The 19,855-nt window shown below is 40.7% G+C and overlaps 1 protein-coding gene across 1 annotated transcript in view; it reads left to right on the top strand.

Annotated features, from left to right (window-relative positions):
• Window positions 1–19,855, top strand: part of LOC109927309 (ryanodine receptor 1-like) — a 380,829-nt gene that overhangs the window by 36,945 nt on the left and 324,029 nt on the right. Inside the window, exon 3 of the mRNA XM_048618232.1 lies at window positions 1,378–1,482. Coding sequence (XP_048474189.1) covers window positions 1,378–1,482 — 105 coding nt within the window. The remainder of the gene's footprint in view (window positions 1–1,377; window positions 1,483–19,855) is intronic.

The raw sequence follows: 19,855 nt of genomic DNA on the forward strand, positions 1-19,855 counted from the left end.
TTGTAAATGCTCTTCCAGCACCATTTCCTGGGACAAAGATGTCTGAGCGGCTGAACTCGTGTAGCAACGTTGCCTCAGAAACTGAGGCTTGCACCACAGCAGTGCCAAAGTCCAGCAGACAAGATAGGACGTTTTTCAAAGGGGTCAACTGAGTTCAACACAAGGGCTTTCAGTGGCGAGCCCTGTCCCCATCTATCTCTTCAATCATTCCCAAATTGTGGCAGATCATCCCCTATCCAAGCAGCAGGCAGGCTGCTCCTGATGCCTGCTGAAAACAGTTAATTGCAGCGATGGCATGCAGAAATCCTAAAGTAATTGTTAAAGCTCTTATGTCGTCAATTAATTGGCAATGGGCAGGAGGGTGAGCTTAATGCTTCCCGCCCAAAACATAGTCTCTGTCGTGGTGGGTATCTTCCAAATGCCAACCCACCTGACTATTTTCCCAGCCCACTACATTCTTTACCATTTCTCTAGGGGTGGGGGGAAGATTCCACTGTGCACCATCCTCTAGCTGGGAAAAAAATGCATCTACCATTTCCTATTTTTTGTCTTTAAGCCAACGTTTTTGTCCATTTGGTTTCATACTCTGATTATGTTGCAAGGCATTAATGCTCTATATCTGCTTGCATAAATTCTGTTCATGTAGCTGGTCACTGAACATTAATTTTTTAATCAATTGGAATCCATTTTGAAAACTTTAGTCAGTGTTTTTATGTGAAATTCATTTGTAAGTTTTGCATATTTCATACAAGTGATTGTAGCTGATTCAGATTGACACATATACAAGATATAAATCAGGCAGTTTATATCTGTTGAGATACATTTTGAAATCCATATATTTGTTTTTGTTTTCTCTTCATCACCAGGGCAGAGATGATGCAGTGTATTAGCGATTCAGCTTTATTCTCAGTTTGTTCTGAGGTAGCTACCATGTCGCATTTTTGCAAACTCTTCAATTGTGTAATACTGCCACCAAATTTTCAGTTCTAGCCTAAATGAACCCAAGTATTTTATGTTAACCAATCCCTTGTGTACAATCAGAGCCTCAATGTTTATCTGCAATGTAAGCAAATATACTTAAAATACACCTGTAATTTGAAAACAATTCTTTTCAAGAGTTTTTTCAGTGTATGCAAATTATATGAATGAAGATTGGGTGTTTACCTGTTGTGCTTTTCCCGCAGTAATTGGCATGCTCCATTTTGACCATGGATGATTTTATAAAAATACAAAAGCAGGATAAAGAAAAAAATGTCTTTAATGATCCAAATTATTGTTAATTTGATGCAAGTGATCTGACAAACGTGGAATTGAATCTCCATTAAAACAAGCAGAGTAAAGTACAGCAGTAGACCCACATTTCCTTTCCATTTGCAGAATGTTCCTCCAGACCTCGCAATTTGCAGCTTTGTGCTAGAGCAGTCACTTTCTGTGCGAGCCCTGCAAGAGATGTTGGCCAACACAGTTGAAAAGGGCAATGAGGTAGGTCTGCAAAATAAAGCTTTGGATGGGGTAAAATCAAATTTGTTGTTAACCATTTTAACTCTGTAACCAATTTAAATGGAATGTGTCTTTCTCTGAATCAGCAATCCAAGCTTGTCTTGAAGCTATTAAAAAGTTTATTTCAGATTATTAAAGACTATAGATCTTGATTTTGAGGTTACCTAGATGAAACTGAACATTAATAAAATACATTAATTATGTAACTAATTGTAAGATAAAGTGCTTAATCTTGATGGTGTATTGTTGAAATATTGTTTGTATGATTTATAAACAAAACATGCAGTGAGTACTATTGAGATAAAGCTTGATGATGTTCTTAACGTTTCAAAATTTTTATCTTATTAATCCTCTGATTTAGTTACAGAATTTCAGTACTATGTATCAAATAATGTATGCTCAGTGAACTACAAAAATGACGAATTTACAAATGTGTTTGATCTGATCGATCATTGATGGGACATCTAATGCCAGTGTGGTTCTTGAACTTGTTGAATTTGAATTCTTTTAATGTTGGAAAAAAGGGAAATGATCAAAACTGCAATCCATCCGGAAACTTGGATTTTATTGAATAATTTCCTGAATGTAAAGATTAGAAATATATATAAATAACTTCTTGAACTAAGACAACTTCACTGTTACTGTATGATTGTGGATATAGGACTATATTCACATTGTGTCTTGTTTTGTTTGTCCATCATTTATGTAGCCCTTGTCACCTCTGTGATATTTCATTTAAATTGTGCTTGAAGGCATGCCTGAAACCAAATAAAGTGTTTCTTTTTCTTTTGTCTCAGAAACATTTTATTATCAACACTGTTATTTTTCTGTAATGTTGAAATATTTCGACTTTGTACATGTGTCCAAATAGGATAAAATGATAGGTTAATGTAGTTGCTTGCAGATTTTGTTTGAATATTTAATATAGCCTATTTTATTAATTCATCATTTGTATATCTAACAGCTTTATATTCCAGCACCTGATTGAGATTCTTGGGCAAAGTTTTATAAACCTTGGTGATAAATTGAATGCAATGCCACTTTTTCCGTAATTCAATACCTGCTGATTACTACCCTCCAGTTCCAGTTCTAACATTGTGAACTCCAGATATGTTACAGAAAAACTGTATAACTAAACGCAAATAACCAGAAACAGATGGGAGAGTGATCTATGAGAGAAGACTATTTTGGGGAGATGACATTGAATATCTCACACACATTTTACCAACAGTAGCTCGTACTTCACATATTTAATAGAAATGAGGAGGTATATTATAAGAGGTATATTGTTAATTATATTTGTTTAATCAATGTTAATGCCATTAGTGAGTAGTCCCAATAAGCCAATTAATAAAAGTAATAAATTACAACTTTATTATGTTTTGTAATGAGTTGGTGTTAAAGGTATAATGTATCTTTCAAACCCATAGTTTATTAATTATGTTCAAACCATAGATTAAAGACATCTGAGATTTATTAATTTGTAAGTTTCTCATTATGAACTGTTTTTATCAAGTATTCTTATCCAGAACTACTGATGCTGTCTCAAAGGGCTAAATGAAATATTGGCTACTTTTTCATTCTCTAATCTGCCTGTGATGTTGGATTGTAACCTGGCTTTTTGGGTTTTGGAGAAATCCTATGTTGAGCATGCACATGCAAATGGCATCATGATATTATGGATGAGTGGATTTGGATGTGTCATTCATTCCTGCAACATTATAGCTAGCTTTTCTTCATTCTATAGGTTCTTTGCTGTTAGTTTTAGACATTTCAAGACAATTCAAGAGCGAACTACACAGTAGATGGAAAAGCCCTGGGGAAAATTGATGCACAGAGAGATCTGGGTGTTCAGATCCATTGTACTCTGAAGGTGGCAACGCAGGTCGATAGAGTGGGCAAGAAGGCATTCAGCATGCTTTCATTCATCGGACTGGGTATTGAGCACAAGAGTTGGCAGGTCATGTTAGAGTTGTATAGGACTTTGGTTCGACCACATTCGGAATACTGCGTACAGTTCTGGTCGCCACATTACCAAAAGGATGTGGATGCTTTGGAGAGGGTGCAGAGGAGGTTCACCAGGATGTTGCCTGGTATGGAGGGCGCTAGCTATGAAGAGAGGTTGAGTAGACTAGGATTATTTACATTAGAAAGATGGAGGTTGAGGGGGGACCTGATTGAGGTCTGCAAAATCATGAGAGGTATAGACAGGGTGGATAGCAAGAAGCTTTTCCCCAGAGTGGGGGACTCAATTACTAGGGGTCACGATTTCAAGGTGAGAGGGGAAAACTTTAAGGGAGATATGCATGGAAAGTTCTTTACGCAGAGGGTGGTGGGTACCTGGAACGCGTTAGCCAGATATTCTGATGGCCCCAAGATTATTGTTTCTGTTGGGGTACATAAGAACATAAGAACTAGGAACAGGAGTAGGCCATCTGGCCCCTTGAGCCTGCCCCGCCATTTAATAAGATCATGGCTGATCTTTTTGAGACTCAGCTCCACTTACCCGCCCACTCACCATAACCCTTAATTCCTTTACTGTTCAATTTTTTTTTAAACCATTTAAAACATAGTCCATTTTGCTGTTATTCCTACCAAAATGGATGACCTCACACTTATCAACATTGTATTCCATCTGCCAGACCTTTTGCCCACTCATCTAGACTGTCTGTATCCCTCTGCAGACTTTCAGTGTCTTCTGCACATTTTGCTCTACCACTCACCTTCGTGTCATCTGCAAATTTTGACACACCACACTTAGTCCCCAGCTCCAAATCATCTATGTAAATTGTAAACGATTGCGGTCCCAACACTGATCCCTTAGGCTCACCACTAGCCACTGACTGCCAGCCAGAAAAACACCCATTTACCCCTACTCTTTGCTTTCTACTGGTCAACCAATCCTCTATCCATGCCAATACATTACCTGTAATACCGTGCAACTTTATCTTATGTAGCAGCCTTTGGTGTGGCACCTTGTCAAATGCCTTCTGGAAATCCAGATACACCACATATAACAGCAAAATGGACTATGTTTTAAATGGTAAAAAATCGCAGCACGCTGCTGTGCAGAGGGACTTGGGTGTCCTTGTGCATGAGTCGCTAAAAGTAGGATTGCAGGTGCAGCAGGTAATTAAAAAGGCAAATGGAATTTTGTCTGTCATTGCTAGAGGGATGGAGTTTAAAAACAGGGGAGGCTATGCTGCAGCTGTATAGGGTCCTGGTGAGGCCACACCTGGAGTACTGTGTGCAGTTTTGGCCTCCTTACTTGAGAAGAAATATACTAGCACTGGAGGGGGTGCAGAGGAGATTCACTCAGTTGATTCCAGAGTTGAGAGGGTTGGACTATGAGGAGAGACTGAGTAGGCTGGGATTATACTCATTGGAATTCAGAAGAATGAGGGGAGATCTTATAGAAACATATAGGATTATGAAGGGAATAGATAAGGTGGTTGTTTCCGCTAGCGGGTGAAACTAGGACTAGAGGGCATCGCCTCAAAATAAAGGGAAGCAGATGTAGGACTGAGGCCAGGAGGAACTTCTTCACCCAAAGGGTTGTGAATCTGTGGAATTCCCTGCCCAGTGAAGCGGTTGAAGCTACCTCGCTGAATGTTTTTAAGGCAAGGCTAGATAAATTTTTGAACAGTAAAGGAATTAAGGGTAATGGTGAGTGGGCGGGTAAGTGGAGCTGAATCTCAAAAAAATCAGCCATGATCTTATTAAATGGCGGGGCAGGCTCAAGGGCCTACTCCTGCTCCTAGTTCTTATGTTCTTATGTTATGACATGGAAGCTGATGGACTCTATGGCAGTTCATAGTGACCACTCCTGTACCAGGTGTTGGTTGTTTGAGGAACTGGTTCAGAATTGATGAGTTGGAATCTGAGTTTAGGACAATGTGATACATCAGGGAGGGGGAGAGTTGCCTGGACACTGTTTCAGGAGGCAGTCACACCACTTAGATTAACTCCTTCGAATTTGGTCAGTGGTCTGGGACAGGAAGGTATGACTATGAGAGAGGCAGTTAGAGGGTTCCAGGCAGTAGTATTGCAGGTCCCCCAGCCCTTGAGCTTGTCTAACAGGTTTGAGATTTTTTTGCTCCCTGTGTAACAAAACTAGGGGACTATAGGTAGGATGAGCAAACTGACTGTAGCACCATGCTACAAGGAGTCATTCAAGTAGGGGGTGAAAAGAGAAATGTTGTTACTATCTCTGATTATATATTCAGGGAACTAGACACTGTTCTCTGACCAGGAACAATAGTCCCAAAAGTTTTGTTGCCTGCCTGATGCCTGGTTTCAGGATATCCCATTTGGTTTGCAGAGAAGCTTGGAGTGGGACGGGAAAGAACCAGTTGTCATGCTGCCAGCAATATATGTAGAAAGAGGAAGAGGTTCTGCTGAAGGAATATGAGCAGTTATGGGAAGATGGTTATGGGGAGCAGGAAATGACAGGAGTTAAATAGACTCTTTACATCATTCTTTACAATGAAAGATACTTCAAATATCCCATTAGTATTAAAGAATACTGGATTTACGTACCACCTCCATCGCAATAGAAGTAGTATTGGATAAATGAATGGGGCTAAAGGCACATAAATCACCTGGCCCTGATGGCTTTCATCCTAGAATCCTAAAAGAGATATCTACAAGATAGTGGCTGCATTGGTTTCAGTCTTCCAAAAGTCCTTAGATCTGGAGACATGCCAGAGGATTGGAACACTGCCAATGTGACACCTCTACACAAAAAAGGGAGGGAGGCAAAAAATGTGTAGCTGTACACCAATTAGCCTAACATCCGTTTTTGGAAAAGTAATGGAATCAATTAGAACCATAGAACCCCTACAGTGTGGAAACAGGCTATTCAGCCCAACAGGTCCACATGGACCAAGCCTCCGATGAGCATTCCACCCAGACCCATCCACCCTACCCTATACCTGTAACTGTGCAATTCCCATAGCTAACCCCCCCAGCTTGCACATCCCCGAACACTACAGGCAATTTAGCATGGCCAATCCATGTAGCCTGCACATCTTTAGACTGTGGGAGGAAACTGGAGCACCTGGAGGAAACCCACGCAGACACGGGGAGAATGTGCAAACTCCACACTGACAGTCACCCGAGGCTGGAATCGATCCCGAGTCCCTGGCACTGTGAGGCAGCAGTGCTAATAGCAGAACATTTGGAAAACCATAATCTTGTCAAACAGGATCAGCATGACTTCATGAAAGGGAAATTGTACCTAACTGATTTATTAAAGTTTTTTGAGTAAGTCTCAAACAGAGTGGATAGAGGGGAACCAGTAAATATGTTGTATTTAGACTTCTAGAAGGTGCTCAACAAGGTACCTTGCATAGGGTTAAGTTATAAGATAAGAGCCCATGGTTTTGGAAATAATATATTGTCATGGATAGAAAATTGGCTCATAGGCAGGAAACTGATTGGAGATAGGGGTTCTTTTTAAGGTTGGAACCTTGTGACCAATGGGTTTCCACAGGGATCAGTGCTGGAACTTCAACTGTTTACAAAATATAATAATAACTTGGAAGAAGGAGCAAACGTACTGCAGCCAAATTTACAGATGCCACAAAAATAGATGGAAAGGCTGTTGTGAAAAGGATACACACAGTTTACACAGAGACATTGATAGGTTAAGTAAATGGGCAAAAAGTTGTCAAATGGAACATAATGCAGAAGGGAGAATCAAAGAACAGTTTATTTCAATGGAGGAAAAACTGCAGAAAGCTGCAACATACAGGACTTAGATGTGCTTGTGCACAAATACAGAAAGCCAACACATAGATGCAGCAGCTAATACGGAAGCCTAATGGAATGTTGGCCCTTATTTCAAGGAAGTTGGACTATGAGTGAGGAAGTCTTATTGCAATGGTACAAGGTGTCGGTGATACCACTTTAGGAGTACTGTGAACAGTTTTGGCTCCCTTTATTTAAGGAATGATATAATTTCATTGGAGGCAGTATAGAGAAGGTTTGCTAGGATGATCCCTGTTATGGAGGGATTGTCTTATGAACAAAGGTTAAACAGGTTGGGGCACTACTCACTGGAGTTTAGAAGTATGAGGTGATCTCATTGAAACATTTAGATTCTTAAGGGGCTTCACACAGTAAATCCTGAGATCATGGGAGAGTCTAGGACCAGAAGGCATAGTTTCAGAATAAGAGAGCACCAATTTAAGATGGATACGGAGGAACTTTTTCTGAGGTTGAGAGATTTTGAAATTTCTTGCCACAGAGAGCTGTGGATCCAGAGTCCTTGTGCATTTTGAGGCTGAGATAAATTGTTCATCAATAGGGGAATCAAGGGTTATGAGGAAAGGGCAAAAAAGTGGACATGAGGAATATGAGATCAGTCATGATCCTTTTGAATGTGGACCGTGCTCAATGGACTGAATACCAACCAAGTTCCTATTTCATATTCTTTTCTGATCTTACAGTGATATGATATTCAACCATTAGGGGAGTTTGTCCTCTGCCTGACAACAACTATGAGGGTTGGCGCCTGGGTAGCTGAACAGCTTGTGGATGTGAACGATATTGCTAGAAGCCCTCACCAGTTGTTGGTTAAAAGCAATAGTTTACAATCAGTAGGTCCATGCTTACTGAAAAGATATGAGAACTATCTTGGGAAGAGAGGTTGAAGAATAGCATGTCCTGGCAACAAAAGGATCATTTCGGTAAACCGTGTGGTAGGAGCTTTTGAACTGCATTCCCAGCTTTTTCCGTCAATCCATAACACAATATTTTTTGTCCGGTTTTTGTCTGTATGTATGGCTTGAGGGAGTATTCTAATGTAGTTAGAGTTTTAGCTGGCAGCGTATGTGTTGACAGTTCATTGTTGATAATCTGTAACTAGCATCTAATTATTTGTAACAAATAGAAATTCTTGTTAAGTGCATAAACCTGGTCTGTGTTATCTGTTTGCCTGGATCTAAGCAGAAAGTTAAATTGGGAAACCTTTCCATACTTTGATGAAATCTTTGATAATTTTGTGACAAATCCAGGAAAAGAGTGGCTTGTTTTCCAGCAAACCACCCCAGTGAGGCATGAACACAGCATACAGATAAATCATCAGATAATTTGTTTTTGAACATGCATGTTGAATCGAATCTTGTTTTGTGTCCTTCAAATTCTCGTTTTTTTGTTTCATCATATTCTCTATTGCCCTGGAGGTCTGATTTTTGTTCTCTTTGCCTGTACATGATGCAACTCTTTTTGGGAAGGGGCTGAATAAATATTTATTATTGTTGAATTAGATTTACATATTATTTGCATGAAGTTCATCATCATTATTTATAGCAATAGCTTACCTGTCTGGTGAACCTTGCAAGTATATAGTTTTGAAAAATAGGAGGAGATTATTAAATGCTAGTTAGTTTCAGTTGATTATGAGTCCAATATGAACTTGTACAATTTCACAAATTCTAGACCTTCATTATAGAGACTGTCTCATTGTATTGCCTGTCTGCAGTGTCATGACAACATTTTATGTGCGTGCTCAATATATGCTGGCTCATCAAACCAAGCTATATTTCCTTAGCTTGAAGACACTGTTTAGGTGAGCAGTTACCATATGATTTGAAATTATTTGGCCTACTTTGCCCAACTGAATTTATGTTTAATAATTGCAAAGGTTACAGCTTTTTAGTGCTTTATGCTCTATTATTTCAGATATTACTCTTAACTAATTTTATTTTCAAAGATTTTGATTTTTCTGAATTCTATTCCTAAACGTCTTTCATTTAGCATGCCGAATACATCACAGTCATCAATTCATGCTTATACGTCAAGGCACTGTTAGTTAACACTTCTGTTTTCATTGTGGTTTCATGTAAAGTTTGAAAGTGTCTAGTAATGTGTAGGTTCTCTACTAATCACATTGTTACATCAGTGAAATAATAAAACTGGTAAAAAGTTATTGTATTCCTTGCAGGTAGCTGTTTTCCAGTACTTTGAGGTTAAAGGATGGTGGTGTAGTGGTAATGTTACTGGGCCAATAATCCAGAGGCACCTGGTGGAATTTGAATTCAATTAATACATAACAACCTAAATTATAAAGTTAGTCAACTATCATTGTTGTTAAAATCCATCTGGTTCACTCATTTCCTTTAGGGAAAGACATTTGCCATCCTTACCTGGTCTGGCCTACAAGTGACTCTAGGCCTACATCAATATGGTTTGCTCTTAACTACCCTCTGCAATGACTTAGCAAATCCACAACCTACAGAAGAATAAAAGAGGCTCAATTTTACATCTTAAACATATACTGATTCCTGTATAGCAGGATTGACATGTGAAGAGAGGTAGATTAAATCATTTAGGATTATATTTACTTGAGTTTAGAAGAATGAAGGGGGATATTATAGAACTCTATAAAATTCTAGACCGGGTAAGTGCAGGAATGATGTTCCCAATGTCTGGGGAGTCCATAGCCAGGGGTCACAGTGTAAGAATATGGGGTAGGCCATTTAGGACTAAGATGAGAAAATTCTTCACATAGATTGATGAGCCTGTGGAATTCTCTGCCACAGAAAGCGGTTCAAGCCAAAACAGACTGTTCTCAAGAAAGAGATATAGAATTAGAATATCTTTAATGTTGTGTGTACTCAAGTACAGGAGTACAGTGAAAAGTTTACAATGTTGCCTCTTATGGTGCCATTTTAGGTACAAAGTACCTAGGTACAAATCTTGGATGCAAAAGAGGAATAAAAAGATGTAGCTGCACTACTTTACAGTGATCCATAGTTAGACATTGCAGTCAGATAAAGAAGTTACAATTAAACATTACATTTGTTACGATGGGGAATGGCCGAACTCCTCTGATAATTGAGCTAAAACATAAGCCCCAATCTGTTATGACGGGATTAAGGTTTTCCCTCTAATAATTACCCCTGAAACACCAGAGAAGCTCGTCTTTCTCCTCGTAATCTATTTCAAAATGGTTAAAAGAAAGAAAATCCCCAATCTCCACTTTACAAGTAACAAGAAACAATTTATTTAACCCAACAGTGAAGAAATTAACAAAATTACTAACAAACTGACAATTCCTCCCTAGACTACTAACTGCTCCCTAGCTGGTCTAAATTCTATGGAATGCTGTTTACATAGAGCATAGAACAGTACAGGCCCTTCGGGCCACGATGTTGTGCTGAACTTTTACCCTAAACCTAATGTCTATCTAACCTCCATCCCTACCTTATACTATCATTCATATGCCTATCTAATAGCCGCTTAAATGCCCCTAATGAATTCGACTCCAATACCCTGTCCGGCAATGAATTCCACGCCCCGACCACTCTCTGACATCTCCCCTATATCTACCTCCACTCAGTTTTAAAACTATGCCCCCTCATAATAGCTACCTCCACCCAAGGAAAAAGTCTCTGGCTATCCACTCTATCAATACCTCTGATCATTTTGTACACTTCTATCAAGTCACATCTCATCCTTCGTTGTTTGAAAGAGAAAAGCCCTAGCGCTCTCCACCTTTCCTCATAAGACCTTCCCTCCATTCCAGGCAACATCCTGGTAAATCTCCTCTGCACCTTTTCCAACGCTTCCACATCTTTCCCGTAATGAGGCATCCAGAACTGGACGCAATACTCCAGATGTGGCCGAACCAGGGTTTAGTATAGCTGGAGCATAACTTCACGGCTCTTGAACTCAATCCCTCTATTAAATGAAAGCTAACACATCATACGCCTTCTTAACAACTCTATCCACCTGGGTGTCAGCTTACGCGGAACTGTGGACATGTACCCCAAGACCCCTCTGCTCCTCCACACTGCCAAGAATCTATCAGTTAACCCTGTATTCTGCTTTCAAGTTTGTCCTTCCAAAATGAATCACCTCACATTTTTCAAGGTTAAACTCCATCTGCCACTTCTCAGCCCAGCTCTGCATCTTATCAATGTCCCTTTCTAACCTCGAATAGCCCTCTGCACTATCCACAACTCGACCCACCTTCGTATCGTCTGCGAACTTACTAATCGACCCCTCCACTCCTACATCCAAATCATTTACAAAAATCACAAATAAAAGAGGACCTAGAACAGATCCTTGTGGTACACCACTTGTAGCTGAGCACCATGTTGAATATTTTCCGTCCACTACCACCCTTTGTCTTCTAAAGTTCAACCAATTCTGAATCCAATCTGCCACATTTCCCCCTGTCCTATGCCTCCTTACTTTCTACATGAGCCTACCATGGGGAACCTTATCAAATGCCTTGCTTAAATCTATGTATACCACATCCACTGCTCTACCTTCATTCACGTGTTTGGTCACCTTTTCAAAGAAATCAATAAGGTTTGTGAGGCATGATCCACCCATCACAAATCCATGCTGACTATCACAAATCAAACTGTGCCTTTCCAAGTGATCATAAATCCTATCTCTTAGAGCCCTTTCCAATAATTTGCCCACGACTGAAGTAAGACTAACTGGCCTGTAATTTCCGAGGTTATCCCTATTCCCTTTTTTGAACAAAGGAATGACGTTTGCCACTCTCCAATCTTCCGGCACTGTACCCGTGGAGAGTGAGGACGAAAAGATCATTGTCAATGGCCCTGCAATCTCTTCTCTCGCTTCCCATAGAATCCTTAGATAAATCCCATCAGGCCCGGGGAATTTATCTATCTTCAAGTTCCTCAAAATTCCTAGCACATTTTCCTTACAAACATCCACCTCCCCTAGCCTACCAGCCTGTTTCACACTGTCCTCCCCTACAGCTAGGTCCCTCTCAGTTGTGAATACCGAAGAAAAGTATTCATTAAGGACCTCTCCTATCTCTTTAGGCTCCATGCACAATTTCCCTTTACAATCCTTGATCGGCCCTCCCCTTTCTCTGGTCATTCTCTTATTCCTCATGTACGCATAAAAAGCCTTGGAGTTTTCCTTGATCTTATCTGCCAAGGTTTTCTCATGCCCCCTAATAGCTCTCCTAAGCCCTTATTTCAGCTCCTTCCTGGCTAACTTGTATCCCTCTAGAGCCTTTTCCAATCCTTGTTTCCAAAACCTTATATAAGCATCCTTCTTCCTCTTAACTAGTCGTTCGACCTCTCTCGAGAACCAGGGCCCCCTCACTTAACCGCATCTTCCCTGCCTGCTAGGGACAAACATATCGATCACACGCAGTACGCATTCCTTAAACAATCTCCACATTTCTATCGTGCTCTTCTCTAACAGCATCTGTTCCCATTTTATGTTACCCAGTTCTTGCCTAACATAATTATAATTACCCTTCTCCCAACTCTAAACCTTACCCTGCTGTATGTACCTATCCTTTTCCATGACTATTGTAAAAGTAACAGAGTTATGATCACTACCGCCAAAATGCTCTCCTACCAACAGGTCTAACACTTGGTCCAGTTCATTGCCAAGCACCAAAACCAAAGTGGCCTCTCCTCATGTTGGTCTATCTACATACCGTGTCAGGAATCCTTCCTGAACACTCTGGACAAAATCCGCTCCATCTAAACTATTACAACTAAAAAGTTTCCAATCAATATTTGGAAAGTTGAAGTCACCCATGACTACAACCCTGTGACTTCTGCACCTTTCCAGTATCTGCCTCCCAATCTGCTCCTCCACTTCTCTGCAACTGTTAGGGGGTCTGTAACAAAACCCCCAACAAAGTGACTGCTCCTTTCTTGTTCCTGACCTCAATCCAAACTGACTCTGTAGACATATCATTCTCGAACTGCCTTTCAGTAGCTGTTATACTAGCCCTGACTAGCAATGCCACTCCCCCGCCTCTTTTACCACCCTCCGTATTTCTTTTAAAGCATCTAAATCCCGGAACCTCCAACAACCATTCCTGTCCCTGAGTTACCCAAGTTTCTGTAATGGCCACAACATCGTAGTTCCAAGTACTGACCCATGCTCTAAGTTCATCCGCCTTATTTCTGATACTTCTAGCATTGAAGTATACACACTTCAAACCCATCCCTGTGTCCACAATTACGCTCCATCGACCACATTTCTTTATTAACAACCTCACTCCCTGTTGTGTCTGTTGGAAGGCTGAATACCTCATCCTCTGAATTACAAATCCGGTTCCCCACCCCCTGCCAATCTAGTTTAAACCATCCCGTATAGCTCGAGCAAACCTCCCTCCCAGGATATTTGTGCCCTTCCGGTTCAGGTCAACCCATCCTTACTGTACAGGTCCCACCTTCCCCAGAACGTGCTCCAATTATCCACATAATGGAAGCTCTCCCTCCTACACCAGCCCTGTAGCCACATGTTTAGCTGCACTCTCTCTGTATTTCTTAGCTCGTTATTACATGGCACTGGTAGTAATCCAGAGATAACTACCCTGTTTGTCCTGGACTTCAGCTTCCAACCTTTCTCCCTGTACTCGTTTTTCACATTCTCATTCCTTTTTCTACCTATGTCATTGGCACCGATGTGTACCATGACTGCTGGTTACTCACCCTCCCGCTTAAGGATCTTGAAGACACGATCCGAGACATCACGGACCCTGGCACCCGGGAGGCAACATACCATCTGTTCGTCTCATTCGCGTCCACAGAACCGCCTGTTTGTGCCTCCTTACTATTGAATCCCCCACTACAATTGCTCTCCTATTCTCCCCCCTTCCCTTCTATGCCACAGGACCAGGCTCAGTGCCAGAGACCTGTCCGCTATGGCCTTCCCCTGGTAGGTTGTTTCTTCCCCCCCCTCCAACAGTCTCCAAAACGGTATACTTATTATTGAGGGGAATGGCCACAGGGGATCCCTGCACTGTCTGCCTATTCCCTTTCCTTCCCCTGACAGTCACCCAGCTACCTTTTTTTTTGTTCCTGTACCTTGGATGTGACCACCTCCTTATAACTCCTCTCTATCACCCCCTCAGCTTCCCGAATGATCCAGAGTTCATCCAGCTCCAGCTCCAGTTCCCTAACATGGTCTGTGAGGAGCTGGAGTTGGGTGCACTTCTCGCAGGTGAAGTCAGAGGGGACATCAGCAGTGACCCTTACCTCTCACATCCTGCAAGAGGAGCATGCAACTGCCCTAGCTTCCATTCCCTCTACTCTAGAATTCCAGAAGAATAAAGAAAAAAGCCTTACCTTACCGACCCTCCACACAGTCTTTTTTTTTGGCTAGAGGAGGAGGATGGGTGGGAGACACTATACATGTAGTGTTTCAGGTTTAGCCAATGCCTGAATATATTAGTTCACTTCCTAGCTCGCACTGTCACCACTCCCGCCGTTGAGAGCAAGAAGGCTGCTGTTGCACGAGGTAAGTTTTTATAAGGAAAAGCTTACCTTCCCGGCTGCACACTGGCTCGCGCTCTCACCACTCCCGCTGCTGAAAGACAAAATAAATGAAGACAAGTCCCACTAATATAAACCCAACTAATAAGAAGCAATGAATTATAACTTAATCTCTCCAAATTTGCACAGATTGTCTTCTAGAATCTTCTGTCATCTCCGGTCTGTTCACAAAAACTTTTCTTCTGTTAATTCTGCTGTCAGGGATGTTTTATCTCCATAATTTCTTCAGTGAAGACTTTGAGCTAAAATACCATGGTACCTTTGATTAATTAGATGGGCTTTCTCTGAGTGCTGAATCTGGCAGGTAGCCGATGGCTGTCTCTTTCAGGTGGCAGTTGGCTCCCCCCGTTTTTGTTTTTCCCAAATGCCCTTGTCTTGCATACCTGTAATGACATAATCAAATTCTTATAATGTGATTGGTTTCAGGTTGTCAACACCAGATTAAATTCAGTTGGCTTTCTGTATCCAGTTGCTTCGTTTAAATTAATTGGCCAAATTCAAATTTGTTGTCTTGGAAAAACATGCTGCTTGGCTGTTCTATACAAAATGTTTCCATTCGGGCACATTCTGTGCACCTGCATTTATAAACTTGCAAGCACAGACAGAGGACCAGCTCTTAAAGGGACCATGGCACAAGTTCTAACTTGCCTTTCAATTCCATGAATACGCAACCCAATTTCATAGCACATTGCAGTAGCTCAGCGCAGGGGCTTCCACATGTGGTCTGATTGCCCGTGCCAGACCTAGACCAACAACCATCCCCACTCTGCTCCAAGCTTTTAGTCTGCTCCACGCCAGTCTCCGTTCCGGGGTTGCTTCCCTGTGCCGGCCTCCACTCTGGGACTCTCATATATATATAGTTGCTGGGGCTAAAAGGATCAAAGGGTATGAGGCAAAAGCAGGAACAGCATACTGAGATGATCCAGCCATGATCATATTGAATGGTAGAACATGCTGAAAGGGCTGAATGACCTCCATATGTTCCTATTTTCTATATCTTTGGCCTTGGGAAATGTTAACAGCTTAAGTTCTTCTTGCCTGCTGAGTTGGAGGCCCTGACTCAGGCTTATAGTTATTTTGTTAATATTGGCCTCAATTTTTTGCTGGGAGGATGGTCATTACGGCAGCATAGATAGGAGTTGAACATCAGACCATGCAGATGTTTTGATGTCTCTGACTGCTGACTCCCTGAGAACTGACCTAAAGTTAAAGTTTCCTTTAGGCCGTTACCTGGAACCTGGAAGCCTCCAGTGAAGACCGAACTCTGAATTAGAGTTGTTAACTTCGGAGGGTCCGACTTGACTTAGTTTAATACTGTAGTTACTCAGGAAATGTTAAACATGTTACAGTATGTTTTAACTGCTGGGTAATAATTAAGCTCACTGGCCCCCTTAGAACCCCAATGACAAGTGACCCTGCCCATTTCCTCCTTTTGATCTGACCCCATTCAACTCTCTGCACGCCCAAACCGATACCGCTGATCTCCCCAAGCACTCACCTGCCAACCTGCCCTAGCACCCCACCCACTTGGCCATCCAGCATCCTACATCCTTGCCCACCTGGCACAGCAGCCTCTTCTCCACCGAGCACCTCATCTCACCTAAATGGCACTCCAGTCCCTTGCCTGTCCATCATTACACACCCTACCCAACCCTTTCACTTCATTGATCTTGAACACTTGTGTTTACTTGGTGGCTATGAAAGTAGCTTGAAAACCTTTTAATCCTGAAGTATGTCTGGAATTGTTGAGAGAAAAGGTGTGGTTTTTGTTCTGATTCACTTTGTTGCTGCCTGTTTGGGTTTCTGCACTGAACTTGCTTGTTCCTAGTGATAGAGCTTCTGGCTCAGAGGTTTGCACATAGAATCCTTCAAAGAGAAGTGTTTTCTTTTTGAATCATTATTGGACAGAAATTGGGATTCTGATCTTCACTCACTTGGAGGTAACATTATTATTTCTTTAAACTAATATTGTGAACTATTTACCGTATTATAAGTTGTATTCTGAAAATTATAATGCCAAATAATATTGATTTGTAACAGTTGTCATTGAATAAATACAATACTTCCTACATCACAGAACACCGTTCTGTGTCTCAGTTGTCATATTTAACATAACAATTGTGCTGCCCTTCTGGCTGTAAAATCAAAATTGAAATTATTCAGTTGAGACTTTCACATAATGTTTTACTGTTCAATCAGCAAATAAGATTGATCCAAATAGATTTTATTTTTGGGATGTGAGGGTTGCTGGGCAAGACCAGCATTTATTGCCCTAATTTTCCTCACATTTTCGTGAGCCTCCTACAACTGAGTGGCTTTCTAGAGGGTAGATAAGAGACAACCACATGGAGTCAGCCCAGAGTCACATGCACCGCTAGCATCTCGGACAGGTAAGGGGTAGTCCAGGCTTCTATATTACTAGTCCAATAATGCTACAGCTATGATACTATCTCCAAACAGTTTTCTGAATTTGTACTAAAATTTAATGCATGGAAAGATTTGTGGTCATAACACGGTGTGCACAAAAATGTCGAATATTGATTGATATTTTTGATACATTTTTGAATTACACAGGTTAAAAATGTAGATTCAAAGCAACTGGAAAATTTGTTACATGCAGGTAACCCAGATGTATGCACAACTGGTAAGTTTTATTAATTTCACTGCAAAACATTGCTGTATTTTTTGGATATATTATATTGCTTGAGCAGGACTATGAATCAATAAATGTTAAGTAATAAGTTGACTTTATCTGAAACCACAAGTTTGAAGCTGCTCTCATTCAGAAGTCACAATGGAAGTGCGTGTTTGGTAATTACATTTTGTGTCATCATTTTTATTTTTTCATAGCAAGCTGCATTAAACAAAATATTTCCGAAGGTGGTTAGTAATTAACAAGTTATTTTGCTTCCCCACCTGTAGCAATTAAAAGGACATAAAGTGCCCTCATTTTCAGTGATTAACATTCCAAAATATCCTATGATTATTGTATCAACCACAACCACTAATTTTGGCCATCAGATATTATACTTTACTGATTAATTTGACATAATGTAATATTTTGCTTTGTTTCAGATCACTGTCATGAAAGTTACTGTTGGCATTTGGACTAGCCAGGGGAAAGTGGGGATAGTCTAAAAAGTAGTGCAAGTTGAAAATAATATAATTTTTTTGCTTTTCATTTTTTTTATCCACTATGCAAGCCTCTTGATCTGGACAAATGGGTATGTTGGTGTGTCTACTGATCTGTGATTTTGTTGCTGTGCCCCTTTTTATAAACCATTGTAAATCCCTTGTTATAGGTCATTAGCAGTCAGTGCATGAGCTCTAACACATTTCACTTCACTCATAAAGGCCCTGTTCATACCTTGCATAACAGTTTAATTTCATTGCATTCATTTCGCTGCAATACAGTAGGCTAAATCCTTACTTTACTCTGAAGTTCTGATGTAAAATGATGTAAATGTTAAGAAATAAGCATGTTGTATTTCACAGGAAGCTGGTTTACTTCGAGCTATTACTTTTGTTCTGTGCACTGCACAAAGAACAATTTCTTAACCTATTTGTCTTTTAATCGTAATGATCTTGACCTTTTATCTTGTTTTCATTCAGATTTTGCTTCTGATTTTCTCTGCTTTTTCTGTTCATGTCATTGCATTTTATTTTTCTAACACCAAAAAAAACTTGGAAAAACATTGTTCTTTTACCAAGGTTAGGAATGGTTATGGAATTATCTGTTCACGCCCTATAACTTGTTCTCCAAAAAAAGTCTTGATACTTTCACAAAACTTAGAAAGATATTAAAGAGGAATATCACTCTGTGGGGAAATTCAGTGTACAGCACAATACAGGTATTTTGCTACATCTCCCTGAGTGGAAATATTTGCTCTCAGATGAATGGACTCTCAGGCCACAAATAACGCTAATCTTGCTAACGTTGACCTCGCCTAGTGTAACCTGTATACCTCTGTCTAAGTCTTTTTTGATCTGTACATACATTGTTTACTATGATCTGCCTGTACAGCTCGTAAACAAAGCTTTTCACTGTATTTCAGTACACGTGACAATAAATCAATCAACCACTTGGAGAGAAACTGGAGAACCCCACCAACTGGGACCTATCCAGATGCATTCTTGATCATTTAGATGCCGTTGTGCTTAATAAATATTTACACCTGTTTTCCACCTGTATTTTACTCCTGCATTATGTTCCCAATGTTCAGACATGTTAACAGTTTGGTTTCAGTTTGCACATTATCCTACCTGATTCAAAAACCCTCCCATATTTGAACAGGTATGTTTGACTCTGGTGATGTAGGTGTTCTGTAAGTGAACACAGTTTTAACATTGAAAGGCAAAATGAGTCGGTGCAGGCTTGGAGGCCCAAAGCGCCTGTTCTGTGCTGTATTGTTCTTTGGATCTTGATTTGAACAGCCATTGACGTCACTTCCCTGTTTTTGTTTATTTGCCTCATCCATTTTCGTGTTATATTTTTTGCTCTCATCGTTCCTTTCCTGTAGGTGAAACTCATTGTCAGCATTGTTGCTCTGGTGCTTCACCACATAGACTGTAGCCTGTTCAACCATAGCTGCCTGATCGTATTTTTACTAGTTAACCACTCTGAAACAATTGCTGCAGTCGAGTCTGTTTAAGACTCGGGAATTCCTTTTTGTTTCCATTTTGTGTCTTGAAAGAATGAGGTGGAGTCTACGATTGTGTCGTCTTCAAAGATTTTCAGAGTGATGAACTACATTACGTAAAATCGTAGTAAATGGTTCCCTGAACCCTGCTGAAGTATTATTTAAAATCGTCGTGGTATTCTATCTGACCCCATCCTATCCTCATACCTCATGATTTTTAGTGCCAAAAGTCTAATGATTGAAAATCTGTGATCCTATGAGATAGATAATTTTAAAGGGTGACACGGTAGCTTAATGGTTAGCACTGCTGCCTCACAGCGCCAAGGACCCAGGTTCAATTCCACCCTTGGGCGACTGTCTGTGTGGAGTTTGTACATTCTCCCCGTGTCTGCGTGGGTTTCCTCCAAGTCCTCCGGTTTC

Source organism: Rhincodon typus, chromosome 39 (assembly GCF_021869965.1).
Source record: "Rhincodon typus isolate 14 chromosome 39, sRhiTyp1.1, whole genome shotgun sequence".
Classification (NCBI taxonomy): Eukaryota; Metazoa; Chordata; class Chondrichthyes; order Orectolobiformes; family Rhincodontidae; genus Rhincodon; species Rhincodon typus.